The 17,847-nt window shown below is 49.8% G+C and overlaps 1 protein-coding gene across 4 annotated transcripts in view; it reads right to left on the bottom strand.

Moving 5' to 3' along the window:
* PARP8 (poly(ADP-ribose) polymerase family member 8) overlaps positions 1 to 17,847 on the bottom strand; it is a 141,557-nt gene that overhangs the window by 13,954 nt on the left and 109,756 nt on the right. For all 4 annotated transcript variants that reach the window (XM_059695003.1, XM_059695002.1, XM_059695001.1 and 1 more), the window contains 7 exons: positions 16,899 to 17,024; positions 14,088 to 14,153; positions 11,537 to 11,604; positions 9,637 to 9,685; positions 8,243 to 8,355; positions 7,922 to 7,994; positions 6,761 to 6,830 (listed from right to left, as the gene is read on the bottom strand). In XM_059695003.1, coding sequence (XP_059550986.1) covers positions 6,761 to 6,830; positions 7,922 to 7,994; positions 8,243 to 8,355; positions 9,637 to 9,685; positions 11,537 to 11,604; positions 14,088 to 14,153; positions 16,899 to 17,024 — 565 coding nt within the window. The remainder of the gene's footprint in view (positions 1 to 6,760; positions 6,831 to 7,921; positions 7,995 to 8,242; positions 8,356 to 9,636; positions 9,686 to 11,536; positions 11,605 to 14,087; positions 14,154 to 16,898; positions 17,025 to 17,847) is intronic.

Here is a 17,847-nt window from a genome sequence, read left to right as displayed (position 1 = left end):
CACACACTCACACACACACTCACACACACACACACACACAGAATGCACCCCTGGATGGGTTAACGTAATCACGTAAACACACACACACTCACACACACACACACACACCCAGAATGCACTCCTGGGCAGGTTATCGTAATCACGTAAACACACACACACTCACACACACACACTCACACACACACACACACAGAATGCACCCCTGGATGGGTTAACGTAATCACGTAAACACACACACACACACACACACACACACACACAGAATGCACCCCTGGATGGGTTAACGTAATCACGTAAACACACACACACTCACACACACACACACACACCCAGAATGCACTCCTGGGAGGGTTCACGTAATCACGTAAACACACACACACACTCACACACACACACACACACACACACACCCAGAATGCACCCCTGGGCAGGTTAACGTAATCACGTAAACACACACACACACACTCACACACACACACACACACACACCCAGAATGCACCCCTGGGCAGGTTAACGTAATCACGTAAACACACACACACTCACACACACACACACACACACACACACACACAGAATGCACCCCTGGATGGGTTAACGTAATCACGTAAACACACACACACACACACACACACACACACACAGAATGCACCCCTGGATGGGTTAACGTAAACACGTAAACACACATACACTCACACACACACACACACACCCAGAATGCACCCCTGGGCAGGTTAACGTAATCACGTAAACACACACACACTCACACACACACACTCACACACACACACACAGAATGCACGCCTGGGCAGGTTAACGTAATCACGTAAACACACACACACACACACACACACTCACACACACACACACACAGAATGCACCCCTGGATGGGTTAACGTAATCACGTAAACACACACACACACACACACACACACACACACAGAATGCACCCCTGGATGGGTTAATGTAATCACGTCAACACACACACACTCACACACACACACACACACCCAGAATGCACTCCTGGGAGGGTTCACGTAATCACGTAAACACACACACACACTCACACACACACACACACACACACACACACACCCAGAATGCACCCCTGGGCAGGTTAACGTAATCACGTAAACACACACACACACACTCACACACACACACACACACACCCAGAATGCACCCCTGGGCAGGTTAACGTAATCACGTAAACACACACACACTCACACACACACACACACACACACACACACACAGAATGCACCCCTGGACGGGTTAATGTAATCACGTAAACACACACACACACACACACACACACACACACACACACAGAATGCACCCCTGGATGGGTTAACGTAATCACGTAAACACACATACACTCACACACACACACACACACCCAGAATGCACCCCTGGGCAGGTTAACGTAATCACGTAAACACACACACACTCACACACACACACTCACACACACACACACAGAATGCACCCCTGGGCAGGTTAACGTAATCACGTAAACACACACACACACTCACACACACACACACACACACACCCAGAATGCACCCTTGGGCAGGTTAACGTAATCACGTAACCACACACACACTCACACACACACACTCACACACACACACACACAGAATGCACCCCTGGATGGGTTAACGTAATCACGTAAACACACACACACACACACACACACACCCCCAGAATGCACCCCTGGATGGGTTAACGTAATCACGTAAACACACACACACTCACACACACACACACACACACACCCCCAGAATGCACCCCTGGGCAGGTTAGCATAATCACGTAAACACACACACACACACACACACACACACACACACAGAATGCACCCCTGGATGGGTTAACGTAATCACGTAAACACACATACACTCACACACACACACACCCAGAATGCACCCCTGGGCAGGTTAACGTAATCACGTAAACACACACACACTCACACACACACACTCACACACACACACACAGAATGCACCCTTGGGCAGGTTAACGTAATCACGTAAACACACACACACACACACACACACACACACACCCAGAATGCACCCCTGGACGGGTTAATGTAATCACGTAAACACACACACACACTCACACACACAGAATGCACTCCTGGGCGGGTTAATGTAATCACGTACACACACACACACACACACACAGAATGCACCCCTGGGCGGGTTAACGTAATCACGTACACACACACACACACACACAGAATGCACCCCTGGGCGGGTTAACGTAATCACGTACACACACACACACACACACACAGAATGCACTCCTGGGCGGGTTAATGTAATCACGTACACACACACACACACACACACACAGAATGCACTCCTGGGCGGGTTAATGTAATCACGTAAACACACACACACACACACACACACACACACACACAGAATGCACTCCTGGGTGGGTTAATGTAATCAGGTACACACACACACACACAGAATGCACTCCTGGGCGGGTTAATGTAATCACGTACACACACACACACACACACAGAATGCACTCCTGGGCGGGTTAATGTAATCACGTACACACACACACACACACAGAATGCACTCCTGGGCGGGTTAATGTAATCACGTACACACACACACACACAGAATGCACTCCTGGGCGGGTTAACGTAATCACGTACATACACACACTCACACACACACACAGAATGCACTCCTGGGGCGGGTTAACGTAATCACGTACACACACACACACACAGAATGCACTCCTGGGCGGGTTAACGTAATCACGTACACACACACACACACAGAATGCACTCCTGGGCGGGTTAACGTAATCACGTACACACACACACACACACTCACACACAGAATGCACTCCTGGGCGGATTAACGTAATCACGTACACACACACACTCACACACACAGAATGCACTCCTGGGGCGGGTTAACGTAATCACGTACACACACACACACACAGAATGCACTCCTGGGCGGGTTAACGTAATCACGTACACACACACACTCACAGAATGCACTCCTGGGCGGGTTAACGTAATCACGTACACACACACACACACACTCACACACAGAATGCACTCCTGGGCGGATTAACGTAATCACGTACACACACACACTCACACACACAGAATGCACTCCTGGGCGGATTAACGTAATCACGTACACACACACACTCACAGAATGCACTCCTGGGCGGGTTAACGTAATCACGTACACACACACACACACACTCACACACAGAATGCACTCCTGGGCGGATTAACGTAATCACGTACACACACACACTCACACACACAGAATGCACTCCTGGGCGGATTAACGTAATCACGTACACACACACACTCACACACACAGAATGCACTCCTGGGCGGGTTAATGTAATCACGTACACACACACACTCACAGAATGCACTCCTGGGCGGGTTAACGTAATCACGTACACACACACACACACACTCACACACAGAATGCACTCCTGGGCGGATTAACGTAATCACGTACACACACACACTCACACACACAGAATGCACTCCTGGGGCGGGTTAACGTAATCACGTACACACACACACACACAGAATGCACTCCTGAGCGGGTTAACGTAATCACGTACACACACACACTCACAGAATGCACTCCTGGGCGGGTTAACGTAATCACGTACACACACACACACACACTCACACACAGAATGCACTCCTGGGCGGATTAACGTAATCACGTACACACACACACTCACACACACAGAATGCACTCCTGGGCGGATTAACGTAATCACGTACACACACACACTCACAGAATGCACTCCTGGGCGGGTTAACGTAATCACGTACACACACACACACACACTCACACACAGAATGCACTCCTGGGCGGATTAACGTAATCACGTACACACACACACTCACACACACAGAATGCACTCCTGGGCGGATTAACGTAATCACGTACACACACACACTCACACACACAGAATGCACTCCTGGGCGGGTTAATGTAATCACGTACACACACACACTCACAGAATGCACTCCTGGGCGGGTTAACGTAATCACGTACACACACACACACACACTCACACACAGAATGCACTCCTGGGCGGATTAACGTAATCACGTACACACACACACTCACACACACAGAATGCACTCCTGGGCGGATTAACGTAATCACGTACACACACACACTCACACACACAGAATGCACTCCTGGGCGGGTTAATGTAATCACGTACACACACACACACACAGAATGCACTCCTGGGCGGGTTAACGTAATCACGTACACACACACACACACACTCACACACAGAATGCACTCCTGGGCGGATTAACGTAATCACGTACACACACACACTCACACACACAGAATGCACTCCTGGGGCGGGTTAACGTAATCACGTACACACACACACTCACACACACACACACAGAGAATGCACTTCTGGGGCGGGTTAACGTAATCACGTACATACACACATTCACACACAGAATGCACTCCTGGGGCGGGTTAACGTAATCACGTACACACACACACACACACACACACACACAGAGAATGCACTCCTGGGCGGGTTAATGTAATCACGTACACACACACACACACACACAGAATGCACTCCTGGGCGGGTTAATGTAATCACGTACACACACACACACACACACACACAGAATGCACTCCTGGGGCGGGTTAACGTAATCACGTACACACACACACTCACACACAGAATGCACTCCTGGGCGGGTTAACGTAATCACGTACACACACACACACACACACACACACACACACAGAATGCACTCCTGGGCGGGTTAATGTAATCACGTACACACACACACACACACACACACACAGAATGCACTCCTGGGCGGGTTAATGTAATCACGTACACACACACACACACACACACACACACACAGAATGCACTCCTGGGGCGGGTTAACGTAATCACGTACACACACACACTCACACACACACACACACACACAGAATGCACTCCTGGGGCGGGTTAACGTAATCACGTACACACACACACTCACACACACACACACACACACACACAGAGAATGCACTTCTGGGGCGGGTTAACGTAATCACGTACATACACACATTCACACACACACACAGAATGCACTCCTGGGGCGGGTTAACGTTATCACGTACACACACACACACACACACACAGAATGCACTCCTGGGCGGGTTAATGTAATCACGTACACACACACACACACACACACACACACACACACACACACACAGAATGCACTCCTGGGCGGGTTAATGTAATCACGTACACACACACACACACACACACACAGAATGCACTCCTGGGCGGGTTAATGTAATCACGTACACACACACACACACACACAGAATGCACTCCTGGGCGGGTTAATGTAATCACGTACACACACACACACACACAGAATGCACTCCTGGGCGGGTTAATGTAATCACGTACACACACACACACACACACAGAATGCACTCCTGGGCGGGTTAATGTAATCACGTACACACACACACACACACACACACACACACAGAATGCACTCCTGGCCGGGTTAATGTAATCACGTACACACACACACACACACACACACACACACAGAATGCACTCCTGGGGCGGGTTAACGTAATCACGTACACACACACACTCACACACACACACACACAGAATGCACTCCTGGGGCGGGTTAACGTAATCACGTACACACACACACTCACACACACACACACACACACACACAGAGAATGCACTTCTGGGGCGGGTTAACGTAATCACGTACATACACACATTCACACACACACACAGAATGCACTCCTGGGGCGGGTTAACGTTATCACGTACACACACACACACACACACACAGAATGCACTCCTGGGCGGGTTAATGTAATCACGTAAACACACACACACACACACACACACACATGAACACACACACACACACACACGAACACAGAGGCAAAACCAACTATATGTGCAGGTATATGAATGTAAGACAGGAAACACATCAAACACAGGGTGTAGACCAGGAGGAGAAAATTTCATTTGTTACTAATGACTTCATATTTAAACAGAACAAAATATTGTTTTTGAAAATGACACTGATCATTTAAACATATTCCAAAACAAATTAAAAGAAAAAGAAGAAATTACCCCGAATTCCACCACGTGAGGGGAGTCATTGCTAACAACTTGGTGACCCTTCCTTCTGAATTCTGAACTGACCGCACTCCTCTCAGCTTGTGCTTTCGATTGCTTCTAAGACAGTTTTTCCCCCAGAATTTCATCAAAATATTACCAACAAGTTGCCAACGAGTAGGATGATTTTAAGGGCGTTTTTTCTAACCCTACAATTTCCATACTGTTTAAAACTTCTCTGTGGGATATATAATAATCCAAAGAAAAGAAGTTGGCATGTTATGGACTTATACTCAGGGATCGTGAAGTGATATGTCTTTAATTGTGGACAGAATACATAGAGAAACTACTGATCCAAAATTAAAATTGATCTTGAAATTGACAGAATACATATAGCTTCTTGGACCTTAAGGGGATTATTATACATTCATCCTGAAATGCGCACTTTCTTTTGCTTCTGACATTGATTTAAAAAAAGTAATCCAAATACGTCAAATAAGCTTCAGCCACTTGTTAGGAAATCGTGCCTGGCACATACAACAATAAGGAAATGAAAACCTAGCCCATGGTGAGGTTAGATGTGAAGTACAAGCTCACCTGAGTAACCAAACGATATGCTTGACATCGGACTTAGGTAGATTCCGCTGCCGTACATGGCACCGTGGAGCTGCAGCGGGGAGACGGGAGAGAAAGCGATGGTTTCCGATGTTACCATCTCACGAAAGGGGCCATCGATCTCAGGGGGGAGCACTGGCCGTTGGGAAATGACAAAGGGCTTACGGCCAGGTCTAATGTGAAAAGAGCAACACTGAGAGCCTTGTCCCTAACGTTCAGGGTACGTGACACCTGGGAAATGCCGGCCAGAGGAACAGCCCTTCCCATCGGCGGTGACAGAGGCCGCTTCCTGTAGACCATGGTCGTGGGCTTTGGTGCTAATGAGTCTAAAACTCTGGAAACGATCCAGGCTGACACATGTGCGAGGATCTGGACACGAACCCACTTGCTCGTAAACCTGAAGGGCCCTGCTCCGATGTGCACTGTGCACAGGGCCTCCCACGTTAGCCTGCACGTCTTCACGTCGCCGAGTTCCATTCGCGGAAACTCTAGCTGGTCGGAGAAACGCCTCCGCACGAGGAACGTTCTTTCTCAGTGTCGGTAAGGTCTCGGGCCTCGGTACCCTCTTAGGTGTGAACTGAACCTGTGAGCGTGACTGCAATCGAGTCATCTCAGCTGATCAGCGCGTGGGGTCCGGTATGTGGGACCCCGGTGCTGGGGCGAGCCCCTCGTTTCCTGGCCCCCACATCCTCAGGTGAAATGGCCTGGGACAGCGGGGATGCGGGCTGGAGGGGTGAATGACGAGGCCTGTACCCCGTGTGCTGCCCGCGCCAGTGCTGCCTGAGGCTGGACAGCAGGCCGAGGGCCTGTGGCGTCCACGCTAGCCCCCCCCTTTCCTTCCCTCGCTCACCCCGAAGCAGCGCTCCAAACACATGTGTTACACAGACAGAGGATGCACGGAGGCTCTTACTGGTGCAGGAGAGCTGTTTCTACCTAAGTTCCAAGCGATCTTCTCATGGGCAAGCCAACCTTTCTGCTTCCGCTCCTTTATGAAGACTACTTACGCTTCCTACGAATCCCATGGACTTTAAAAATATCCATATATTTTCTCTCTTTCCAAGTAAAACCTTAGCCCCGGGTTGCACACCAAGCTGCAACCCTGAGGAATGATGAGGGCGCACTCGGGGAGGCTCAGAGACTCACCTGCAGCCTCGTGTTAGACGCCACGACCAGGCCGTTCCTCAGGATCGAGTGCCAGTTCTCAATGTGGGAGCCGCTGGAACCGGGGAGGGGGGGTCGGGGGGGACATAACCAGAAATCAATGATCTTTTAAAAACAACCATAAAAAACACAAGTCATGGTGCCTTCTGAAAGTCTGAGTTTCCAGGTCGAGTGTTATGTGTCGCTGGCTGCTCAGAGTTCAGAGTCAGTGTAGCCGGCTGCACAGAGGTTCCTCCCCACCCAGGGTGGCAGGAGCCCCCCCACCCCCCACCCCCCACCGAGCACTGAGCCCCGAGCACTCACTGAAACGCGAAGGTGCTGCCGAAGAGCTTCTTAGCGGCTCTGAAGTTGGATTCTTTGGCTGGTGGGCTGCTGAGAAGCAGGAACTGATGGGGCGTGTGCATGAACTTCAATTGCTGCCAGGGAGACGGACAAACGGGACAATGCTCAACACAACCCGCAATCGGCTGCTGACAATTTCAAAGTTTACCGGTTTCAGAACTAGCTAGCTTCTCACCACCAAGAATTTAGGTTAATCACATTAACAAAACCATTCATTAACAAAAACCCAACCCTGTATACATGACAAGTCATGGAATTGCCCATACGGAGGACAATTCTTTAGGCCAGCGGTTCTCAACCTGTGGGTCACGACCCCTTTGGGGGTCAAACGACCCTTTCACAGGGGTCGCCTAAGACCATCGGAAAACACATATATAATCACATATTGTTTTTGTGATTAATCACAATGCTTTAATTATGTTCAGTTTGTAACAATGAAATTGGGGGTCACCACAACATGAGGAACTGTATTAAAGGGTCGCAGCTTTAGGAAGGTTGAGAATCACTGCTTTAGGCTAACAGAAAAAGGATCGGAGGCCAACACGTCATTTATGTTTAGATCTGCCTTCCTAATTACATTCCTTCTTAAGAATTTTAGTATTGAATTCCCTACGTGCACACTAGCTACTCAACTGGGGAAACCGGCCGAGAGTTTGCTAGGCAAAAAAGAAGTTAGGTCAAGCGGCTTAAACAGCAAAATGACCATCATCATGCTGCGTTTGCATATATTTATGAAATTGGAAATGGCCTGCATTCAAATATCGTCTCCTGCTTTGTTCAGAGAAAATGCAAAACGGAACCTTTTGGGATAAGTTGGTCGCCTTGCACCGGGGAATATTCTCATATAGGGGTGCAAGAGAGGGCTCTGCAGGTTAGAGAGTCACAGACGGGGAGCTGAGAGTCCAGGAACCACTGCTCTCAGGGGACGGTCAGAGCTGAACGCAGCCTATTAGCCTGCGCGCTGTTTTGTAAGCGGACTGGGCAGGTCAGAAAGGTACCGGGAGGCATTATCTTCTCTGATACAGAAAAGCAGGGCTGCGCCTGCAGGAGGCCGACCACGAGAAAAGGCGACGGCCTCTTTCTGGCCGGTCCCCAGGGGACAGTCTTCCTACCACCTTTGGAATAACTGCCTCAAACCGACTCTGATTTACTTAAAGGCCAGGGCGTCAGCCGGCACTGGACGTGGCATCTGGGAAAAGCTTGAAGATGGTGCGGATACGGCAGCTTCACCCTGCAGCGCTGGCCTTGACCCGAGTCTGGTTTAATTTCCCGGGGAGGCTGCAGGCTCCCACAGGGCCAGCCCTCCCCGCCAGCGCGGCCTCCCATGCGTGGGGACGTGCGAAAAAGCAACTTACCCTGTTGACTGGCAGTTTCACAATATGTGACCTATTACTTGAAATAACCCTGAAATCAATTAAAACAATCCATCAGTCAAAAACATTTGCCGGATATATTTAAAGTTTTATTCCTGAGTTGGCGAGTGATTGAAACGTACTTTTACTGCGACGTAAAGTAAACTGTGTAATCATTTTATTTAATTACATCATTTTGCTTTGCTTCCTGAAGCAATTTAAAGAGCTTACATAACAAAATGATATTTTACTCTGGGAATATGTTAGTCATTTCTTCTATAAAGCTTAAGAAATAATTTTTAATAATCACAATCTCAAAAATTAACAAAATGAACACCTCTGAATATACTTTCAAATAATGATAATCTGAATATTACAAAGATCAGAGGCTGATCCATCATCTGCTTCCTTTGTCCCTCCCAACATTCCCTGATTAAAAATGCATTTTAATGAAGACCTTTTTCCTCGAGTACCTAAGAATCTCTTCAGGCTGACATATACAATGATTTACATACAGAGTGTGACTCAGCATTAGACACTGAAGCGGAAAAGGTTAAATTCAGGTATCTGAAAGAACTGGTTCATTACACAAAATAATAAGCAGGGAAAATGGCAAAACATTTTGGTAATATTTTTTAACCTTGAAAGAGGATTGACAACTAATGAAAGGTTATTAATCAGGCTGACTTCAGGGGGAAAAGAGATGAGGCAGCTGAGATCTGTATGTGATATGACTAATGCGAGAACTTTAAAAATTAAAATGAAAACTATAGGTTGTTTTACTGAACTCAGGATTTTAATAACGGATCATAAAACATTCAAAGAAGGGAGATTTCTAAACTTAATTTTTGTCCCAGTCTCATTAGACTAAATTCGATGTGTCCTGTAAAATTCTGACTAAGTGTAAGTGAAGTCATCAGAATTCTGGGGTACCCAGAGTCTTGCCTTCTCCCATCTTTCCACATTCTGTAAAGACTTTCTGGCTGGAGATGGAGTGAATACTACTCGCACCCACCTCTCGGAGTTTACGTTTGCATTACTGCACGGTAACTGTGGGGAACCCCGCAGTCTGAGTGTTCAGAAACCTCGAAGAGACACGTTCGTAAACCCTTCCACGGATGGTGAGCAGATACTACTGTTTTCATTGTAAAAATGAGAAACCAGCCCTAACCGGTTTGGCTCAGTGGATAGAGCATCAGCCTGGGGACTGAAGGGTCCCAGGTTCGATTCCGGTCAAGGGCATGTACCTTAGTTGTGGGCACATCCCCAGTAGGGAGTGTGCAGGAGGCGGCTGATCGATGTTTCTCTCTCATTGATGTTTCTAACTCTCTATCCCTCTCCCTTCCTCTCTGTAAAAAAAATCAATAAAATATCTATTTTTTAAAATGAGAAACCAGCGGGCAAATGATTTGAATGGCGCTGTGCAAGGTGGGTCGCCCACCGCCTCCCCTGGTAGCCTGGCCTCCTCCCAGGGTCCCTGGCCAGCCTCCTCCCCTGCTGTCCTCAAAGGAGGAGCTCATCCCAGGTGCATGGTCCGTGTAAGGGAGCAGATTCCACCCACACACATTTCAGACAAGCGGCCCACAGTGAGCGAGATGTACCACTTAGTCCTCAGCTACAAAGTTAAATAAACCGGAAACTGCTTCCCCACGTCACCCGGTTCATGGCGTTTTTTACACGACAGTCAAACCGCTGTCAAACTGGCTGTGCGTCCACTCGGCCCCGACAGCCCGCTCCTCCCTCAGTGAGGGGTGGGGTTTAATGACAGCGAGTCGGGAGACTCGAGGTGAAATCACAGCCTCGGAGGCCTGCACAGGGAGCCCTGCAGGTTCTGTAACACAGGCCTCCCCCCTGAGCAGGTGGAGAAAGGGCGGTTTTGAGGAAGAGAATGAAAATGTGATACCATTGCAGCAGGGGGTGCGCCAGCGGGTCCTGCTTGTCCATCTGCTTCTTGATCTCCAGATACGGGGCCTGAAAAAGTCATTGCACGTCTTGATCATCCTTAAAACTCCCTCTCCTTCCCTTTTCGCAAAAGAAAACTCAGACTGAGCAGGCAGGTATGCTTCCATTTAGCGATGCTTGAAAGACTGCGGGTGACATGGTGACAGCCACCATCACCCAAGCCGCTCCCCTGCCCCCGCCCCCCCACCCCCCCACCCCCCCCGCACTCAGCGCACATCCCGCTGAGACCTGAGCCGGGCTTCCCTGCACTCGGCCAGGTCCCTACGGGAGACCCCAGGCCCCACTGGGCCTCCGCTCAAGGACACCGAGGCGGCCACACCACAAACCCACGCGGCCTAACTTTTCAGTAATTCCCCACTGACCCTCCTAAACTCCCTGCCCCCGCAGTCCTGTCTCCACTCCCCCTAACCCTGGCCCCTGGTTGTCCTCTGTTAAAGCGTCAGCCCTCTGTCCCCGGAGGTGAGCTGGCTCCTCCGCAGGCCTCCAGTGACATCTGCCCTGCGCCTTCAAGGGTCCCTCCCGGCCGGTTCTCTGGAACAGTGACAGTTCTCAGCTAACATGGAAGCAGAACTTGCAATAGCTACGACTCAAGCTCAGATGTGAGGTAGCGACTTAGGTGTAGATCTTTGCATGAAAAAAAAAGGCAAAATCTACCTAAGAAGAGCCCTTCTCTTACGAGCAATTAAGGGCATTTACCGGTCACAGACCAAGGGCAATCCGTCTGGGACACGGTAGGTCTATGTGGAGGACGTCCATGCTAGAAAACAGGCGTGCGGTGTGATGGTTATGCGGAGAGGTTTGAAGAAGGTGCCCACGAAACCTGACTGCACCCCACGAGGTGCGCGCAAGAGAGGGTGCAGTTAGTTCACTATCTTGACGGGAGTGGAGGCATCAGCGACAGAGCGACTGCCCGAGGTCACGGGCCACAACACTGATGAGCAAGTTCTGCAAAGCGGGCCTCGGACTGGGCCTCCTGGGCTGACTCAGCCGTCTCCGCTGCCTCCACTGCCAGAATAAAGGACGCCGCTCCCGCCGGAGCCGACCCAGAGCCGACCCAGAGCCGACCCAGAGCCGGAGCCGACCCGGAGCCGACCCAGAGCCAGGGGCGCAGTAATTTTTATATCCAAGAGTGACCTGGGTCCGGGGTGGAGTGTAAATATCCCGCACAGAGTCTCTGGTGACCAGAGCTGCTCTTTGAGTGAATGCTGCAATAGGTGGAAATGCATTTCATCTTATTTTCCTTATGCAAATATATTTGTTAGAACCAAATCCACATAATACAGAAAGGTGGGGGCATGGAGAAGCAACTGCCAAGGATGCCGAGTGAGCAAGGAACGCGCCGTGGGAGTTCAAGGCTCTTGCTTGGCCAGGCCTGGCACGGACCATTTGGGAGTGAATGGAGGCATGTTTGCCTGCATGAACAGCTAACTATCCGGAGCATCCACAATCAAGGCTGGGAACGCAAAGGCGCACTTTTGAAGCACGTGTTCGTAGACTACAGATGATGGGGGGGGGGGGGGGGGAGAGGAGCAAAGCCCGTCCCCTCCCCACCCGGGACTCCCTCCTGGAAGAGGAAGTGCCCCAGGTAACAACGCTCATCAGCCCACGGGCGTCTCTGGGTGTGCCCGCCTTGAACCTGAGCCCATCACGTGTGTGGCTGTCCATCTGAGATGATTCATTCCTATTTAAAATGATGAGTTTGAAACCTCTCCCCTAATCTTGGTCAGGGGACCGGGCCCCGTCATTCACGGGCATGCACTTTTCCAAGTGCCGGACCGCACACAGCCCAGTGACATGTCAGCCTCTCACCACGAACCCCGGTCCTCCCTCATCAACTTTCCCACAAAAACCTCTCTCCTAAAGGCCAGAAGCAGAGCTCAGACCCTCAGGGGTCTGCTGTCATCCAGAGCTGTTTGGAGGTTCCATATCACGTCTAAAATATTTACGTACAATTTAAATTTGGTAAAATATTTGTTTTTACCATTGAAATGATGTTTTGAAATTATTCCCACTGACTGTCTAGGGCAGTGGTTGGCAAACGGCGGCTTGCGAGCCACATGCGGCTCTTTGGCCCCTTGAGTGTGGCTCTTCCACAAAATACCGACTTCTGCGCATGGGCCATGAAGTTTTAATCGCACTGTACATGCGGGCCCGCACGTGGTATTTTGTGGAAGAGCCACACTCAAGAGGCCAAAGAGCCGCGAGCCGCGGTTTGCCGACCGCAGGTCCAGGGAGAGGGTGCCAGACTTAACCTCTGATATCCCACCACGCCTCCACGTACACCAACAGAGGCAGCACGCCACGCACCGGTGCGGTTTAATTAAAACGCCTCAGCACAGCACCGCTTTAATGTTTCTACGACTTTAATTATGTCCCCAGGTAACAGGAGAGTCTGCGTGGCGCTCAGTCTTTTTTCCCCTCTCAGACATTTTTCAAATAAGATTTTACTCCAGCAAAGCGGAACTGCCCAAGCCCACAGACGATATTCTTACCTGCGTCATTTCTCTAATAGAAGTGATGCTGTCCAGTGCTTTCATTACTCGATCGTAATTCTTCTTCTGTGGGAATGGAAAAAAATAGTATTTTTGCAAGTCTGCACGTTACTGGAGACACATACGATTTCCGTGCACGGACTCTCCATGATGACCGTGCTGTGCACGTAAAGGGAAGGCTGAGAAGACGGCCCAAGGATGCAGGACTTATCGTGAGATGAGAGGGAAGAAAAGGAGGAAGCAACGCCAGGCCCCGTGAAGCACATGGAACCATGCCCAGCCCACAGGGGAGAAACTGTAAATACAACAAAGACGCTGCGTTCCCGATTCTGCCTTTCAACTGCAAAAAATGACGGCCCGATGAATAAATTAAGCATAGAATCCTTCTGAAATACAAAACCCACTTGGAGTTTCACAATTTCATTTTGCTTTTATTTCCGTTTGATCGGAAGATTGTCACCCAAAGGGGATGGCTGACAGGTGTGTAAACACCACCATGCACTCCACTGATCATTCATTTGTGAGCATAATGCAAGTGTGTAATGTACGCTGCTTATGAGGACAGAAAATTCTCCCCCGGAAATTTTATAGGGTCCCTGTTTCTAGAAAATGCTTTCCATATGAATAGTAAGAGAATTAAGGCAATTTTAGCTGTCGCGCAATTTGAAATTTTTATTTCAGGAGGGTTCTGCCTCATAGCCATTAATATTTATAAAAGAGTTTTCTCAAGAAATGCCAGCAATCGACACCATGAAATGCATTATCACTAACCTTCAGATAACCGAGGGGTGGGGAGGGCAAGGGACTACAGCGAAAATGTAACAGAAAGGGGACATCTGTCCTTTTCATACATGGTTCTCCTAAGGAGTCATGTAAGTTAGAATCTCAAAAACTATGTAATGGAATTTAAACAATCCTATTGACCATTATCACTATCAACCAATGTCTGCGCAATATTTACTACAGCTGTTCACCGACCTGCCATGCCCATTTGGGAATGTGAAGGTCAAAATGTGAGAGAATTCAACGGGCTTACTTTCATGAAGATGAAGCTCTAGAAGTGATGTGATAGGGAACAGGGCATGGGAAGGGTGGATGGATAGGGAGCAGGACATGGGAAGGGTGGAAGGATAGGGAAGTAACAGGACATGGAAAGGATGGATGTATAGAGAACGGGACATGTGAAGGGTGGAAGGACAGGGAAGTAATGGGACATGGGAAGGGTGGAAGGACAGGGAAGTAACAGGACATGGGAAGGGTGGATGGATAGGGAAGTAATGGGACATGGGAAGAGTGGATGGATAGGGAACAGGACATGGGAAGGGTGGATGGATAGGGAACAGGACATGGGAAGGGTGGATGGATAGGGAACAGGACATGGGAAGGGTGGATGGATAGGGAGCAGGACATGGGAAGGATGGAAGGATAGGGAAGTAAGAGGACATGGGAAGGATGGATGTATAGAGAACGGGACATGGGAAGGGTGGAAGGACAGGGAAGGAGCGGGACATGGGAAGGGTGGATGGATAGAGAACGGGACATGGGAAGGGTGGAAGGACAGGGAAGGAGCGGGACATGGGAAGGGTGGATGGATAGAGAACGGGACATGGGAAGGGTGGAAGGACAGGGAAGGAGCGGGACATGTGAAGGATGGAAGGATAGGGAAGTAACAGGACATGGAAAGGGTGGATGGATAGAGAACGGGACATGTGACGGGTGGAAGGACAGGGAAGGAGCGGGACATGGGAAGGGTGGATGGATAGAGAACGGGACATGGGAAGGGTGGAAGGACAGGGAAGGAGCGGGACATGTGAAGGATGGAAGGATAGGGAAGTAACAGGACATGGAAAGGGTGGATGGATAGAGAACGGGACATGTGACGGGTGGAAGGACAGGGAAGGAGCGGGACATGGGAAAGATGGAAGGACAGGGAAGTAACAGGACATGGAAAGGGTGGATGGATAGAGAACGGGACATGTGACGGGTGGAAGGACAGGGAAGGAGCGGGACATGGGAAAGATGGAAGGACAGGGAAGTAACAGGACATGGGAAGGGTGGATGGATAGAGAACGGGACATGGGAAGGGTGGATGGATAGGGAAGTAACAGGACATGGAAAGGGTGGATGGATAGAGAACGGGACATGTGACGGGTGGAAGGACAGGGAAGGAGCGGGACATGGGAAAGATGGAAGGACAGGGAAGTAACAGGACATGGAAAGGGTGGATGGATAGAGAACGGGACATGTGACGGGTGGAAGGACAGGGAAGGAGCGGGACATGGGAAAGATGGAAGGACAGGGAAGTAACAGGACATGGGAAGGGTGGATGGATAGAGAACGGGACATGGGAAGGGTGGATGGATAGGGAAGTAACAGGACATGGGAAGGGTGGATGGATAGAGAACGGGACATGGGAAGGGTGGATGGATAGAGAACGGGACATGGGAAGGGTGGATGGATAGAGAACGGGACATGGGAAGGGTGGATGGATAGGGAAGTAACAGGACATGGGAAGGGTGGATGGATAGAGAACGGGACATGGGAAGGGTGGAAGGACAGGGAAGGAGTGGGACATGGGAAGGATGGATGTATAGAGAACGGGACATGGGAAGGGTGGAAGGACAGGGAAGGAGCGGGACATGGGAAAGATGGAGCAAATCCCGTCAGCAGGAAAGGAACCGGGGCTCCGAAACAGATAGAGTCCCTGCGGCCACGGGCCTGCACGGGGAGGCAGCGATTTAGACGGGAGAGGACACGGAGGAGCCGGCATTCTCAGCCGCGGAAGGAAGCCTTGAGCGCCGGGCTACTCACCCTGGGGTTGAAGGCCAGCATCTGAGGGTCGTTGGGGTCGACCACGGAAGGGTATGGCTCGAAAATGACCACTTTCCTGGGAGATTCCAACGCAGACCTGCACATGGACACCAGCAGGTCCACCACCTTCAAACACACACAGGGGACGGTTACCAACCTCCCGGCTTTGCCAGGCGCCTGGCCTGTGGCTCCCTCTCACGGTGGTCGGTCAGGGGAGATTCAGGATTGCTGTCGGCCCCTCAAATCTGCCTGTGAGACTAGACCAGATTCAACCACAGCTGACCAGTAACTTAAAGCAGCGGTTCTCAACCTGTGGGTCGCGACCCCTTTGGCAGTCAAACAACCCTTCCCCAGGGGTCGCCTAAGACCGTCCTGCATATCAGATATTTACATTACGATTCATAACAGTAGCAACATTACAGTTATGAAATAGCAACAAAAATAATTTTATGGTTGGGTCACCACATGAGGAACTGTATTTAAAGGGCCAGAAGGTTGAGAACCGCTGACTTAAAGGAATACCTGTTGCTTCCAATTACTCAGTCCTCATACCCCTTCAACAGTGTTAAGTATACGTATGTTACTTTAAGTTGTGGACCATCTGCCACTCTGCTCCTTGCCACCACTGTACGTTGTTAAAATAGTATAGGACTGCAGAGTATGTTTTTGTACAGGGACGGCCTCGCCCAGTGATGGCGAACCTATGACACGCGTGTCAGAGGTGACACGCGAACTCATTTTTTTGGTTGATTTTTGTTAAATGGCATTTAAATATATAAAATAAATATCAAAAATAGAAGTCTTTGTTTTACTATGGTTGCAAAGATCAAAAAATTTCTATATGTGACACGGCACCAGAGTTAAGTTAGGATTTTTCAAAATGCGGACACGCCGAGCTCAAAAGGTTCGCCATCACTGGCCTAGCCTCCCTTAATTAGCTTTTTTTCTT

Source organism: Myotis daubentonii, chromosome 4, assembly GCF_963259705.1.
Source record: "Myotis daubentonii chromosome 4, mMyoDau2.1, whole genome shotgun sequence".
In the NCBI taxonomy this organism is placed as follows: Eukaryota; Metazoa; Chordata; class Mammalia; order Chiroptera; family Vespertilionidae; genus Myotis; species Myotis daubentonii.
Note: the sequence above shows the minus strand (reverse complement) of the source record. Positions and strands in the feature narration are given on the sequence as shown.